We start from the raw sequence: 15,664 nt of genomic DNA on the forward strand, positions 1-15,664 counted from the left end.
AGACTGACCAAAAATGGGCAGAAGCTCCACAGGCTCCACTTCCATCACCTGGGACCTGCCTTCCAAGGTTACATGAAGACAAGTCTGATATTTATGGTCTTAGAGCTGGGAACTTTCAAAATGCACTTCTGAACACCTTATTGAATTAGTGATAGAAACAAATCATTATCCAATTAATAATTAGCAGAATGCTTTTCAACCATAATGGAGAAGAGCAATTTACAGAAGCATGAAGAATTGCTAAGCCCTGAGAAATTATTCATGACAGTGTTTTTTTTAAGCAGCTCAGTTTGTCTTGCTCACCATTACTATCAGGTGACCTTTTAACATTTGCTGGCTGGCCATGATTATGGCTAATTAATCCATTGTCCTATGTATTGGATGCCAATCACTGTGATATCTGGGCATTGTTCTTGCTTTATGAGGTGGGGATAAGCAGGTTCCTCTTCTACTCCTTTCAGGTCTTCTGACTTCTCTTTGTTTCCTCCTCTTTTCCTTTTGCAGGACATTGCTTTTCCTTCCTTTCCCTTGAACCAGAACAGAAGTGAGAAGCTGTAAGACTTAGACCTCTGTTCTTTGAGGGGTCCTTTTGAAGAACTGCAAAATGTAGACAGATGTAGGGATGTAAATTGGGCCTCAAGAGTAGGAGTAAATTTATCCAAGATTTGATAATGTCCTGAGCATGTGGTGTAAGACAGTAAAAATGGTGTAGAACAGAATAGGTAAGTTTGTAGCTTTTCTGGAGAGCAAACTCTAGGCTTGTGCCTTCTTGCTGCAGTGATTTTCATTTTCCCTGACTGAAACCTTGTGCACTTAGACTCGAGTAAGGTTTATTTCACTTGGTCAATGTGACCTATTACGTGAGAGTATCAAAGTTGTCAAGTGAGTGTACTTGAATTCACTTGAGTGTGGTGTAGAAATAAACAGCTCAGAAGGGTTCTGGTTCTGAGGCCCTGCTCTGACGCTGACTTTTCAGAGTGATTCTGCATTTGCAGCCTGGAGGGCGAGGGGGAAACCTAAACAAAAACCCAATTCAGTTTGTTCGTCTGTGTTTCCTACAAGTTTAGGCTCGAACTCTCCTAAGCCTATTATCTGCAACTATATTAACCCTTTAAGGGTGCCTTCCCAACTGCAAATGGGCATTTTCTTCCCATTGGTGTAGTTACTGCAAGCAGAGTATCCCAAGGTCTAGAAAAAGTCAAGACAGAAGCATTCCAGCTGTTCCTTTTTGGGAATGCTCTATCTACCCGCCTGGGGTCTACAGTTTGTTCTGTCAGGACCTGAAGCCTGGGCTGGAGGGAGAGACCTCTGCCCTGACCCACTAAGCAAGCCTGGTGTCAACACTTTGGGTCAGCTGCAGTGGGCATGCTGATCACCACTGACTGATTTACCCATCCTTATTGCTATTTAATTGTGTGTTAGCTCATGGTCATTAGCTATAACAAGCTTAAAAATACAAATCACAGGCTTTTCTGAATCTTATTCCTTTCTATACCAAATCTTTTCTTCAGGAGAAAAGTACACTTTTTTTTCATGGCTGGCTTTTGTGATTAACTGCTTTATTTTGGTGGTGTCACCTTTTTCCTTGATCACCCATTCAATAAGCTTGAGAAATGAGTGATCTGCATTTTCCAGTTGAGCTAGTGATTTTCTCCCAGGTTTGGTTCACCCTTGTTTTTCTTCCTTTAATTTGGAAATGCACCTATGAAATCATGGATAGAGGTAACTACCTCTAACTACATTACAAAATTATAATTGGTAGTTTGCCTCAATTTTCCTTCCCATCAGAAGACTTCTTATATTGTGTTAAGCTCACTGCTGGTCCAGAGGGTCTTCATTTTCTGTGTCTGGAGCAACCTCTTTGGCTTTGAAATTGTCCTTTTAATTGCAGTTCATCCTCTTCTCAATCTGCCATCTGAGCTGCTCATACTATTTTTGAATTTCCATCTCCTTTGTTTTGAACGATTTCCCATCGTCCCTTTGCTTCCCTTTCTTGTGTGCGATGCCAACAGGGTTTTTTTAATCTTAGAGGAACATAGGGTGCCTCATCTGTTCCAAATCAAAGCTGCAGATTTCTGTGCACTTGCATGGAGGTTCTGCTTTTGATCCGACGGGCAATTTATGGAAAGCAGGAGTTTATGAAGAGTGCTTATTCTATTCAAATTCTGCTGTGCTCACAACAACAGGAACCTGGAAGAAAAAGACACCACAGACAAATAGATCCTGGTTTTAAATCACACAGTGCTTAGCTGTGACCTGCACTCACCTTAAAAAGCTTTAATTATCTCTGAATTTATGAAGGGCACAGCAGGGATGCTCAAACACCTCCTTACTCTCAACAGTGCAGTGTCTCCTTCTGTGAGCTCCAGTTCCTGGTAGACAAACCCATCCTAAAATGAAAAGGCTGGGATTGTCTCCCCCCATTTTAGAAGAAAATGAGCTCTTTTCAGGTAGTTTTTAACCCTAGATTTTAATAAGCATTCTTCAAATTTGTGTTCCTGTAGCTCAAAAAGTCATAAGCAGAGCCTAGTGGATTAACGTCAGGATGAGTCAGGTCTGTCCTGATCTGAAAGCAAACTTGCTGCTCCTACAAGGTTTTGGGAGAAAAATTAAAAAAAAAAAAAAAAAAAAAAAAAAGATTGAAGATGCAACATTGAATAGATGCCTGTGTATTTTTGGAAGTGTATCAATTTCAGTAATTACTGTAGTATACATTTCTGCACATCTAGTAAATTTTATTTTGAAGAGTGAAATTGTAGAAATTCCTGATTTTGAAAACCTTCAGAAATAGAAACTTTTCTGAACAGACGTTTCCCTGTGTTTTTGAAAATATTCCAAAGTTTAATTTCATTCTTAGTCTGAGTGACATTTTATATTGAAATTTCAGTTTTTAGTACAACCTGTTGATTTCAGAACCCAGCTCGGCTCTCTCTAATCACTTCCCAGAGATAACAAAGACATCCCTGTTTTATCAACACTGCAGCACAAATCCAAAACACAGCCCCATACCAGAAACTGTGAAGAAAATTAACTCTACCCCAGCCAAAACTGTCACAGTCTCTCTCTGTGGCCTTTTTATTACATGACTGGATTTTATTAATGGCTGTATTGCTACTGGAAAGCTTTTCAAAGACTGCTTGAGGAAGAAGTTTCAGCTGAAAATTCACCTTATTTTCTGTCTATCCCATCCCCTGACATGGGAATTAAGTCTGGATCACAGGACTGTCCTGCCCTCGAGTCCCCACTTCAGGACTCTTTGAAGCCACTGCCACCTTTGACTGTTTTCTACTCTCTCACAGCTAAATAGCTTCTAAATTTAGCTTTGAAATCCTGGCTGGGTTCTGCTCTGGAATCTCTCTGACATCCCTACATGTCTCCTTGGGGGTGTGGTGACACTTTTAATTACAGCTGTGGCTGCCAAGGGAGCTGTAACACAGACACAGAGCCTGGGAAGGACCTGGCTTCCATTTCTTGTTTGACTACAGCATTTTTACATATTGCTCCCATAACAATGCTCAAAGAATGGTGATTTATTCCTTATCTTTTCCTTTGGTTTTGGTGGTGGTTTTTTTTTTTTTTTTTTTTTTTTTTTCTTCTCAAAATCTGTTCACCATAAGAAAATTTGGCCACGGTTGTTCCTTTATGGATGTTAAAAGACTTATCAAATGAAACTGGATCACAGAACAACTGTTCAGACATTGAGTTCTCTGTGTTTTCCTGGCAACAGAATCAAAGATAAACAGCCATCAAAAAAGTTATTTCTGAATGGGTCAAACCGGCTATCAAAGAAGCATATTTAAAGCAAGGTAAAACTTCCCCTGAGGCATTAGTACACAGAAATGCACATTCTTCTAGGTCTTTATCTTCTTAGAGAAAGGAAGCATGCATCTTAAGAAAAAATATTTAGAGACTTGGCTTTTGGAGCAGCATCCTCTGTAAGTGCTGCATTTAGTCAGAGTGATGTTTGTTGTTACTCCTTGGCTCTAAATACACATCTTTATTGCTTATCTTCTTGCCCAAATTACTGTTATGCTTTTTGCTGCATTCCATAAAATGACCCCTTTGAAGAGGTGGCAGTGCCAGACTTTATGAAGGAATGGCTTTTTACTGACCTCAAACAGACTTTCTCATGTTTGACATTCACCATCAGCTGTCTCTTGCTGGACCACCTCTGCCCACCCTTGCTCATGTCCATCCCTTTTGTTTCTATTGTTAGGCTCAGTTAGGGGATCTTTTCTTTTGTGTTTTTTTGCAGATTGATTAAAGCTCATGTATGGGACTCGGGAATGTTTTTAGTGTAGAAGTTGTAACTCAGTGTAGAAATAGTCCATGGGAGCTTTAGGAGAGCTGTGATAGCAGGTTAATGCACTGGGTGATCTCCTGCCCTGATTTCTGCAGCAGGCTGGGGAAAGAGAATTTCCTTGAAATGTGGCCCATCTCTTTGGCCTTAATAACACATTTGTCACAAATACAGCCTGTTATGAAGCAAGGCTCTAATAAAATGTTACCATACAAAGATAGAATTAACATTTTTCTCTCCCTTCATGTCATTCCATTTAATATGCTGTACTGGAAGTATGAAGAAATATTTAGCTTAATCCTGCTCATGAATTACATATTCTAGTCCTAAGATCTTTGTGCTTCTACTGCTCATGGAGAGCTTCATGATCCCTCTGAGATGTGTGGCTGCACTGGGAAGTGACATGGTGGTAGTTCATAGGATTCCTCTCATGTCTTACTTGGGGTTTTTTCAGCGTTTTTTAACCTTTTTGCCTTTTATACAGCTCTGATGAGCAGGAATTTCAGGCAAATAAATGGATGACAAATAATTTTTGAGTGGAAAGTGATAATTCCATATCTTTACCCTGTGGCAGCTGGACATAGTAGGTACTGTACTGTAGGGGCATTAAAGGGTTAAATGTGTGGTGCATTCTGAAGATTTTCAGAAGCAACTTAATTAAGATTAAACTTAAACTTCAGCTCAGTCTGTTCTAAGGATTATCCCTGTGATACTGATGAGTAGTAGAGAATTTATCCTACTTTAGTCTGTTCCTGGGCCTGAAATACACTTTAATAGCTCTCTATCCTCCAAGGTTTGCAAATGAGGATGGTGTAAATTAAATTACTGAGAGGCTGGTTTGCAAATCTTCAAATATCCCTCAGATGCAGACAGATATTCCCACTGTGAAATCTTGGCTCTCATTTGTATTTGGTAACATGGGGGAGTGACCACTAAAAATAGTGTTATTTAACAGAATTGCATTGCCTTCTGCTTCTGAATTCACTGAAGTCCTCCAGCTCAGGAGATTGAACTACACAACCAGAGAGCTCAAAGTCACACTGCAAAATTGAAACAAAAGTCCATCAGAAATTCAGTACATCAATACTCTGTGCTGGGGCCTGCTAGTGTCACAGAAACGTCCTGTTTCCCTCTCAAGGTTTTCCATCATATAAATGAGTCACTGCTCTCCCCGTGCCTGAGCTGTGGAGAACCAGGACTGTTCCCTCCTGCAAAATCGAGGTTTTGTCAGATGTTTTTTATAGTACAGCTTTATTCAAGGAGGTTAGATGCTTCTGCAGCAAGGTGACCTCTAATAGGTGGAGTGAAACTCCTTATGCAAGCAGATGGGACCTGGCAGCAGCTACCTGGATTTTGGGAGAGCGCTCATGGATCTTCCTGGTGCTGGTAACTGTTCGTGGCATCCCTAAAACAGCACCTGTATAATTAAAGTGTGCAGCTGGGTTTCTCATTTAGTTTTGATGGGAGAAGGAATTGAGGCAGACTCTTGATTTTAATGTATTGATTTGGGGGTCACTGTGTCACTCACTTCCTGTGCCAGGCAGGGGTCACTGTGTCACTCACCTCCCGTGGCACTGGGGAGGGGGCTGTGGAGGTCACAGCTGGCTCACAACTTCCCCTGTCCTTCCAGTGCCTGTGTGACCTGCTCATGAGCAGAGACCCACAAGTTTGTCAATTAATGAACTAGGAATGTACATTTAAGGATAAATTTTTTTTTTTCGTGCTGCTGTGAGCCCTCTTGATAATATTAATTGCGCACTGATCTAATTAATGTTCCTGTCTTCTGCAGAGTCATCTGCTGGTTTATTTTGTCTGAAATAAAAGCAATATTGTAGTGCAGAATGCATGCTAATTATCAGGATGCTGGGAGATGCATCAGCGTGTCCCATTCTGTCAAATGAAAGCCATAACGTTGTCCAAGGCAAGTTGTCTTGTCAAGCAAATGAGGCTTTTCTGTGTCTTGGGGTCACAGCTTGGCAGCAGAAATGAGGTGGCATATTGTGTTGACAGTGCCCAATGTCATGGCTTCAGAAACTGGCAGAAAGATGCTCTCCACAGAGGGCCCCAAAGTCTGAAATTGAGTTTCTTAGTGTGCTCCAGCAGAGCCTGAAACCATTGACCTTCAGGACATATATGATTTACTGAGGGGGGTAGATACTTGCAGTGACATTTGGTGGCAGCTTTCTCCCAGTGATGGACCCTTGGCTCTGGAAGATTCCTCCTGCCTGGTCCAAATTACCCAAGTCTGTATTGATCTTCAGAGCACTCTGCAGTGCACATCTATTTTCAGAGCTGCTGTGCCATCAGGCCTCTGAGAGAAGTCAGGTGTAGGAGAAAAGGGAATTTGATGGTCTGTGCACGGTTTGTGTTCAGGCTTTAAAAAAAATCTTGTTTTCTTGCATAATAATAATAGAAAATAAGCACAGTTTCGGGTATGTTTTAAAAACATGCTTGTACTATTACTTGAGTAGCCTGAAAAAAAAATATGGCAAACAATCCATAATAAAATACAGTGAGCTAAGTCTTTTTCCTGATTTTTTCCTGATATAGAGAGGATTCAAACACTGCTAAGGGAAAAAAAAAAAAAAGCTACTCTGTTTTATTTGAAGAAAACAGATGATTTTCCCAGTGGCAGAGTGATGAGCAAAGTATACAGAAAAACACAGCTGAGCTACTCCCCTAACTGCTATTGATCCCAGTGGATGTTTTTTTATTTGAGTAAGGACTCTGTTAAGATGTCAGAGCTCCCAAGCAGCCAGGCCAGCACTTCACCATGGGAGAGCAGCCCTGGGAAGAGGGAGCATCATTCCCACAGTTGGTTTTGGAGCCTGGACAGACTTGTGCAGTGGATTTCTGCCCTCCTGCATCACATGTTCCCTGTGAGATGAATTTACACTCTGAAGTCCTATTTATTTGCTTTATTTATTTGCACTCAGAAGGCAGCAGACGAGACTCCTTCTCCGGAAGAGCTCTCAGCTTGTTCTGCAATCTGTTACAAGGAAAGTGCTAATTAATGAAGATTTCCTTATTGAGTTAAAAGATTAAATATATCAACTACCAGGGCTTGTATCTAATGCCAAGTTTGGAAGTTCTTTAAGGAAGAAAACTGTAATGCAGAATCAAAAGGAATTAGAAATCATAATGCAAACTCAGCATCAACTCAACTGCCTCCTTGGGATTTATAGAGACTGTGAAATTGAGCAATAAAACCAACCTTTGGATGAATTTCAATAACAATAATGTTGAGTTAAACTTACCAGCCTTTTTTACAAGTCCTCTCTGGTCTATTTAGAATCTCTAATCAGTCTGCTATGAGATAACGTGAGCATGTGCATCTTTTGTTGAGCAAGTAGGAATGAATTAGCTAAGGGTCCATTATTTGAGCCTTGCAAAATATTTGATGTGGAAGTTTTTTTTTTCTGGTTTTTTTGGCTGTACAGTTACTGAATGTAAATTAGATTATCTCCTAAATTTCTCAGCAAACTAATAATGTGTAAAATCTCTCAAATCCTTGTGTACTGTAAAAAAAGAAGATTAAACATTTGTTCTGTGGCAAGATTAAATCCTTTTCAGCTGCAACTCAAGTTTTTAGCAACTTAAGTCTCCCAGACTTACTATGCTTAGTTCCCTTCAGTTAATAATTTTCTCCCTTGAAGCAGGATTTAGATTTTGAGCGGGGATTATTTGGGATGAGGTGCTCGTCTTGCAGCTCACAAGCTTCTGGAGCTTTTGTTTGTGCCACGTGGCCCATGGCCAGTGGCTGCCTTATTCTTGACACACTGGGAAAGCCTCAGCCATAGAACTATGATCACCTGGTGGGTTAAGTCTCTGAGCTGCACTCTATACTCCATGCTGAGTTTTAACCTGAGGTAAAGCAAGAGATTTGCCTAGCAGGAGATCCCACAGCTTCAGCTGAGCAGAATTTGGCCCACCAAATGCTGTGGTCCACCAGGTCTCCTTTATAAAGTCCTTAGCTATTAGATTTTTAGCACTGCTTGGATTTACTGGTGTTATTTTGTGATATTTCACACTCAGTAATCAAGTGAATGTGAATATTAATTGCAGAATGAATCAATTTTTTTTTCCCCTCTACCTTTGGTCTGTGTAATTAGAAACATTTCTCCTGTGTCACTGTCCACTCTGCTGCTCCCTAGTTTGTTAAAGGGTGATCTCTCCTGTCCCACAGACTCCAAGGGAAATTAGCAGTGTTATTACCACTGGCAGCTGTGGCGATGCACAGAATTGTCCCTCTCACAGTAATGACCTTGGGTTTTATGAAGCACCTCAAGGTTTACTAACAAGGGTAGAACTGCTAGAAGTTTGTTAATTGAAACCATGAAATATGTTAGAGAGGATACAAATGAGTTTAAAGCCAATTCAATTAGAGGTGCATCTGTTTCCAAAGCAGCTGGAGAAATGTTTATTTTCGCATCACTTTTAACCAGCCTCCTGGAATGCTGCTGGCACTGTTGTTTAACGCTGTGTACAGACCTTGCAGCCACAGAAAATTTATCTTTTGGAAGTACAAGAGTCAGGTGGAAGCATCTCTGATGCTAGCTTGTAAACCCACTGATGTCCTTCTTCTCCCAGCACAACTCCCCCAGCCCATCACCCAGCTGCCTCCTCTTGCCTTGGCTCTGCTGGGTGGCACAGCAAAAATGGGACAATAAGAGTTTTTGCACCATCTATTTGTGCCTCTCTGACACTGGCACAGGGGGCTCAGAGAAGCTGTGGCTGCCCCATCCCTGAAGTGTCCAAGACCAGGTTGGACAGGGCTTGGAGCAACCTGGGTCAGTGGGAGATGTTCCTGCCCAAGGCAGAGGGGTGGAATAAGATGAGCTTTGAGGCCCCTTCCAGCCCAAACTTTCTGTGATTCCATGACAGCCACCAGACCATGGTCCTCACTTTATCCACCTGCTGTTGCTTTGTCTCTGGGCTGCACAGGAGAATTGAGGGGAGTCAGGGCTGCTACACTGTGTGTGTGAACCTTCCCAGGAAATCCTGTGTGATCTGTGGGTGCTTTGTTTGTTAGAGACACTTTATAGACTCCATCTGTGGCTTGTTGAGCAACAAGCACACTGTTGTTAATGAATAAATCATAGTAAAATGAGCTGTGCAGCCTAGGTAAATGCATTTGTTCATCCCAGTACGTTGAGAGTGTCTCAGTAGAAAAACAATAGCATTTAAATGTAGAAAAGGCTTATTTGGTCATCCAGATCAAATTTTCCTGCCAATTCCCAGTAGCATGTTTCAAAGTGCCCACTTAAATAACTTAAATAACTTGGTGTGACATCTGTGTGTGCAGCTCCAGCTCTGTAGTGTTCAGGAGTCTGCTGTTGGCCCAGGTAGAACAGAGGCTCTCATCTGCACTCTCTGTATTAAATGAGCTTTATTTTAACAGTGTTTGAGATTTTTAGGAATAATAATAGTAATAGTAATTTTAAAAAGGAGGTTAAAGGATGCTTCAAGAAAAAAAGCTAAGAATACAAGGAAAGCAGGCTGAACATGGCTGGGAAGTAGAGAACATCTTTTTCTGTGGAAGGTTTTGGAAACATAACAATTATTTGGTACCAGGTTTTACAGAGGGGAGAAAAATGAGGGATGTGATGGATGAGTGGGAAATGTAAGGATGACACTGACAAAACCAGCTGTGTAAACTCAGCCTTGAGTTGGTCTCCCAAGCTGAGCAACAGTAGCTCAGAAATGTTATTTACTTTATTCATATTTTGTTATGGTAAGGATATTTCTCTTGATGGTGGCTTGAATGTAGAGTTCTTTATTAATGGATTTTAATAGCACATTGGCCTTGGGGTTTTTGTTTGTTTAGTATTGTGCATCATGCCAAAGCTACAAGTTTTCTAGGCATGCCAAAACTAGGATTATTGTGGGTCTTTTTAGTCCCCTGACAACAGCAAGTTATTGCTTGGCTCCTACAGAAAAAAAAAAAAAATCCTGATTTCACAGGCAATGGCTGAGCTGAGTACAATGTTATTTACTACTCATCATAAAAAGATAGCCATAAAGGCATTCTTTGTCTGAGCAGAGAGGGCACAACACAGGAACATTTTTGGAGGAAAATTTTGGTTGAATGAAATCTGTGCTCTATGAATAAATACCTTAGTGTAGGATTAACCCTAAGTGATTGATAGAAGAGTAATGGCAGTCTGTGAGGAGGGCTTGAAGGAAAGTTATGTTCCCATCTTGATTTTGTAGCATTGCTCAGTATGGAGAATCAGCTTCCTCTGGACAATATGGAAGTGTAGTGCTCTGTAGCTGGCCAGTATTTGATTATATTTGATGTAGTTAAGAAATACAGGTGAGGAAGCTCAAAAAGGAATGAGCAGCCTCTTAGCAATGGGATGTCTTTGGAAATTCTGTGGTTCACTGAGGGATAACCCACAGCACTTCCTGTGGATGGAATAGAGCAGGTTCTTCAATCTTCACAGAACAGTCTGTGTTGGAACCTTTTAAAGGTCACCATGTGAACCCAGTGAGCTATCCCAGGTTGTTCCAAGCCCCATCCAACCTGGCACTGAACACTTCCAGGGATGGGGCATCCTCAGGTTCTCTGGGCAACCTGTGCCATCATTCTACCAGTTCATTGTACAATCATCTTTCTTGTGTATAAGATTGTTTATTGTAACTTTTCCTTCATCTTCCTTATTTTTTTTGTAGTCTATTTCTTTTTTTCTCTTATATTTCTTTTTATTATAGACATAGATCTTGAGCTGCCTAAAGACTTAGCCCATTTTACCTTCTCTGATAAGTTGATAACCCCTCTGACTAATCCTACTTTGAAACAAGGCACTTTCTTTGTTTCTGTTGAGAGTTAATTACCCAGGCTGTCACACAGCCCAAGGAAAGATGATATTTCATGCGATGGTGGAACAGAACTCTTTGGAGAACTGCCTAAGAAATGCTTCTCATAAATCTATCACGAGAAAATTTCTTTTACTTATCATAATGTATTATGAATTGCTTTGAGTGGCAACCTAAGCAGATGGAACAGAATATCAGTGGGATATGTAAGAGTTTTATTTGGGGGAAAAAAGTGAGTCTGTTTTAGAAATATTTGTATATGTGTGTGCATGGATGTCATCTCACTGAGGCAAGCATACAAAGTTGAAATTCATCTCAGACATTCCAATATCACTGGAATGGGTTCAGTCAAAAATAATTAAGATACCAAATTCCAGTGGCTTTGGAGCTGCAAATGACAAGGCCCCACAACAGAGAGAGATCAGAGGCAGCAAAGAAAACCAGAGCCTGCTGTATGGGCTCAGGTCTGCAGCGCTGGGGAAGAGTTACAGCGTGAGTTAGGTGGGGAATGATTGCAGCTGTCAGGCTGCGGGGTGGCCGCCGTAAAGAAACAGGAGCAGCACCATCACAGGGAATCAGGAGAGGAGAAATAGAGCAGCACTGAGCTGAAGGAGCTGCTGCTGTTTTTTAAGGCACTGTTTACAAAAGCAACATCAGTATTTCTTGTACCTCTAGAAGGAAGATCTTTTCCAGCGGATGGATGCCTAAATAAGCCTGAAACCTTTCTTGATACTGACTTCAGCGTGAAGAGCAGGAGGGGGGCAGCTGCTGTGGGTGATGCCCAGGCTGTAGTACAGTTCTGGTTCAGAGCAGCAGGCTTGGGCATAGTTCAGCCAGTAAATCCAGCTCTGAATCAGAATAATCTCTGTGCCTCAGCCTTGGGGTTTCATGGTTGCCTGGGGCTGTTGTCTGGGGGTTTTGGACAGTAGCTGCTTCTGGGTTGAGTTTTGTTTGGGTGTTTTTTCTCTCTGTGCTGCAGTGACTGTCACCTGGGTAGATTAGGGGAAACCCTTCCTAAAAGAGTCACAAAATGAGTTATTTTGGTATTCTGTAGGTGAGGAATCAAGAGGGTGTGTTTGCATGATGAAAACCAAACAGAAATAAAGGGCATAAAAATGAGAAACATCAGAACAGTGATAGGGATGAAGTTCAGTTATTTCCATAACCATCATTGCCAGAGCTGCCAGAGGGATGAAGCTGCCTCTAATAAAGGCTGATCTGAGCAGCCACTGGCTTTCATGATCTAACATGAAATCTCTTTTTTGTTTAAATTAAAATAATACATACAGACATGACAAGCAGATAATAGGAACCGGGGAGAATGAATGCACATGGTAAGTAGGAAGGTGCAGGAATTATTCCACACTGCCAACCCAGGTTTGGTGCCACTAATTCCCTGGAGACCCCCAGGGTTTGTCCACCCTCTGCTGCTGTTCCATACACCAAGAGCTCCACAGCCACTGCTGGGCTCTGCAAAGTCTCTCTTCCCATATGCCAGCTCTTATAACAGCTGTGGGGTTGTGCCTTTTTGGAGGAACCTGTTGGGTTTTAATTCATGAGGTGCCGGTCCTGCAGATGTCTGGTGTTGTGATTTTAAGAGATGATGATCTTGTGAGGGCTTTCATGTCAAACCAGCTTAAGGTAAAAGTAAAGCTTTAAAATGCAATTTTTGAAACCCAGAAAATGCAAAGCATTTGGAAAGAGGTGTAAAGAGAACTTGTGAGGTGTGGGAAGCAGGTTTCATCTACTTCTCCCAAGAATAAATCCCATACTGCTCCAGCTGGCAGGCAGGTCCGTCACACATCTGATGGGATCTGCTAAGAGAAGAGCTCTGTTGCCTCCCCTAGCCTGTGGTTCTCTCTGCTGGGGAGAGAGCCTGTATCTGTCTCCTGCCTGTGCCAGCTCTGGAGATGGCCAGTGTAATGCAGAAAGCAGTACACAACTGGGCTGTACACTTAATTCTCCAGAATTTGTCATGGCCACAGTCTAATAAGGAAGGTAATTACCTCATGTTGGTGACCACCAGCTTCACAACAGCTACTTTTGCCAGCGTGTGTCCTTTACATCATTCCTTTTTATCTTTGGACTAAACCAAGTAGAAATTAATTTTAGTCACTGCTGTTCTTCACAAATAATACCCTAACCTCACGTTGGATGGTGTTGTCAGTCTGCCAAATGCCTTCTCCTTAAGAAGTTCTTGTTTTGTGTTGGTTGCACAGGTCACATCAGAGGATGGGAGTTTGTGGGTTGCGGTGATTAAAACCTGTCTTAAATCTTTGGTTTAGGTTACATTGAAGAGCCTTGCACGGTCCCGTGCCCGTTTGATTGCAAATTAAGCGATTGGTCCAGTTGGTCTCCTTGCAGCTCTTCCTGTGGACCGGGGGTGAGAGTCCGATCCAAGTGGCTCAAGGAGAAGCCCTACAATGGAGGTCGTCCCTGCCCCAAGCTGGACCTCAGGAATCAGGTGAGCCGCGTTCCGATAGCCAGCAGAAACCTCTGTGCTGTGTTCTGAGTCGGGATCCAAAGGTACTGTGCTGCTGAAGAAGGTAAAGATAGGAGTTGTCTCTGGCACCGCACCTTGGGTCACGTTTTGTAGGCAGTCCTTGACCTTCTTGAGGACTGAGGGAGCAATGCTCACATATCAGCAGAATTGGACCTGAAACACCCTATTTCTTATATGAAGAAATTGTTATCTCCCAGAGCACAGGAAGCCCTGGGGTAATAATCCCACCTGCACAGCATGTAGACATCAGAAAACTCTGATGTCATGGATATTTTAAAAACTTCTTAATTCTTTCTGAGACTCTGGTTGCTGTAGAAACGTTTGTTAAATAAAAATTGCTATTTTTAGCAACATTTTCCTTCAACACAGCACAGGTTCCCTTGAACATAAATCTCTTTATATTCAATATTGAAGTATCCCATCAGAGGAAAATAATCTTTAAATTACTACTCTTAAAGGAAGATCACCATCTATTTAAATGCTACTTAATGCTGTATGCATTTCTGCAAAGTGCATCGTGATTTCCTACATTTGCTGATTAATTCTCTAGCACTAATTAACACTGATGAAGTACTATTTAGTTTTGTCTGCCCTATATTTCAAATTCAGCCATGAAAATTAATTAATAGGACAGAAACAGTTGTGCTGAAGGAACTTCATATATATATATTATGAGGAATATGAATATGTGTATGTATAAAATATGTGACATGTAGAAGTACTTCAGTGGTATCATATGAAGATTTTTTTGGTAGGTGCTGGAGCTGGTGGATTCAGTTGTTTTTCTGTACAACTATTGCTGGAGCAGTCATGTCCTTGAATGCAGCACCACTTCCAGCTCCTGATTATGAACTTGCCTCATTTTCCTCACAGTTAATTTTATTTACCTGTGAGAAACTTGGTAAATACTCTGGATTTTTTTTTCCTTCTTCTTTTTCCTTATTTCTATTTGGAATTCATGGGAAGTAGGCTAACAGAAGCAGCAGGGACTACAGAAATATAAAACTGCTATAAAGTGTATGTTGTCCATAGCTCAGTGCTTTTCTTAATAGATCAGACAGATCACCAGAGAGGCAAAGTGAAATCCCACAGTAAGTGATAAGGTAACAATAAGCTCCTTTGTAATGAAAAGATACTGGGGTTTGTTACCCATAGACACAGCAGACTCCTTCCATTAATAGCAAACTTATTGCCATCATGTGTTGCTTATTCCCACACACATTAGAGTTGCCAGTTTCAAAAGCCTTTCAGAGGATATTAAAGGAAAGAAATTGTTCAAACTTGGAAGTTATGTCTCTGTACAGTTTATTGGTGCACAGTGCTTGCAAAGTGCCACGGCTGGTATTAATATAAACGTGGTTGGTGCTTTTTGCCACTTACCAGGAGCACATGTCATGATCTAAAACCCACTGAATTCATTAGAGGCTTTCTGTTGCAGGCTGTAGTAGAAATAACATAGAATTGTGTTTCTTTAGGTTTGTGGCTTCTTGTTTTTCAAGGTGTTTTTTTGGTTGATTGCTTTTTGAGTTTTTGTTTCTTTCTTTGTGAGTTTTTTTATGATAAAACAGAATCTATTTCTAACTGATATGGCACAAAAATTGTTTATCTTCTGATTCAGATTTAAAGGATTGAGTGCAATACTATATATTTCAGAGCTTTTAGGGTAAGAAGAGATGGTTGTGCTAATAAGAAAAGTGTACACTTAGACATGCACACAAATGCACATGTTTTGCCCTCCTGAATGCTTCTCAATACTTTGTGAGCTTCAGAAGGAGTTTTGCTCTGCATCCACTGGGCTTGGACTTCCAGCCCAGATTTAACACACTGAGGTCCCTGGGCACTTTGCAGGATGCACAAGTTGCCTACCCAGATGGTGAAGTAAATGAGCTGATGGCACTGCTGCTGAGCTAAGCTGGACACATACCATTAATCCACTGTCAGGCAGATTGTCTGCTGTTGTTCCCTCTGGTCTGGGCAGCTTTTAAATCCTAGAGCAAAGCTCTACAGATTCATTATATATAAAAATGTGACATCCTAATTAT

General features: G+C 41.3%; 1 protein-coding gene across 1 annotated transcript in view; it reads left to right on the top strand.

Annotated features, from left to right (window-relative positions):
* Positions 1–15,664, top strand: part of THSD7B (thrombospondin type 1 domain containing 7B) — a 297,299-nt gene that overhangs the window by 207,432 nt on the left and 74,203 nt on the right. The window contains exon 19 of the mRNA XM_053982943.1: positions 13,405–13,583. Coding sequence (XP_053838918.1) covers positions 13,405–13,583 — 179 coding nt within the window. The remainder of the gene's footprint in view (positions 1–13,404; positions 13,584–15,664) is intronic.

Source organism: Vidua macroura, chromosome 7, assembly GCF_024509145.1.
Source record: "Vidua macroura isolate BioBank_ID:100142 chromosome 7, ASM2450914v1, whole genome shotgun sequence".
In the NCBI taxonomy this organism is placed as follows: Eukaryota; Metazoa; Chordata; class Aves; order Passeriformes; family Viduidae; genus Vidua; species Vidua macroura.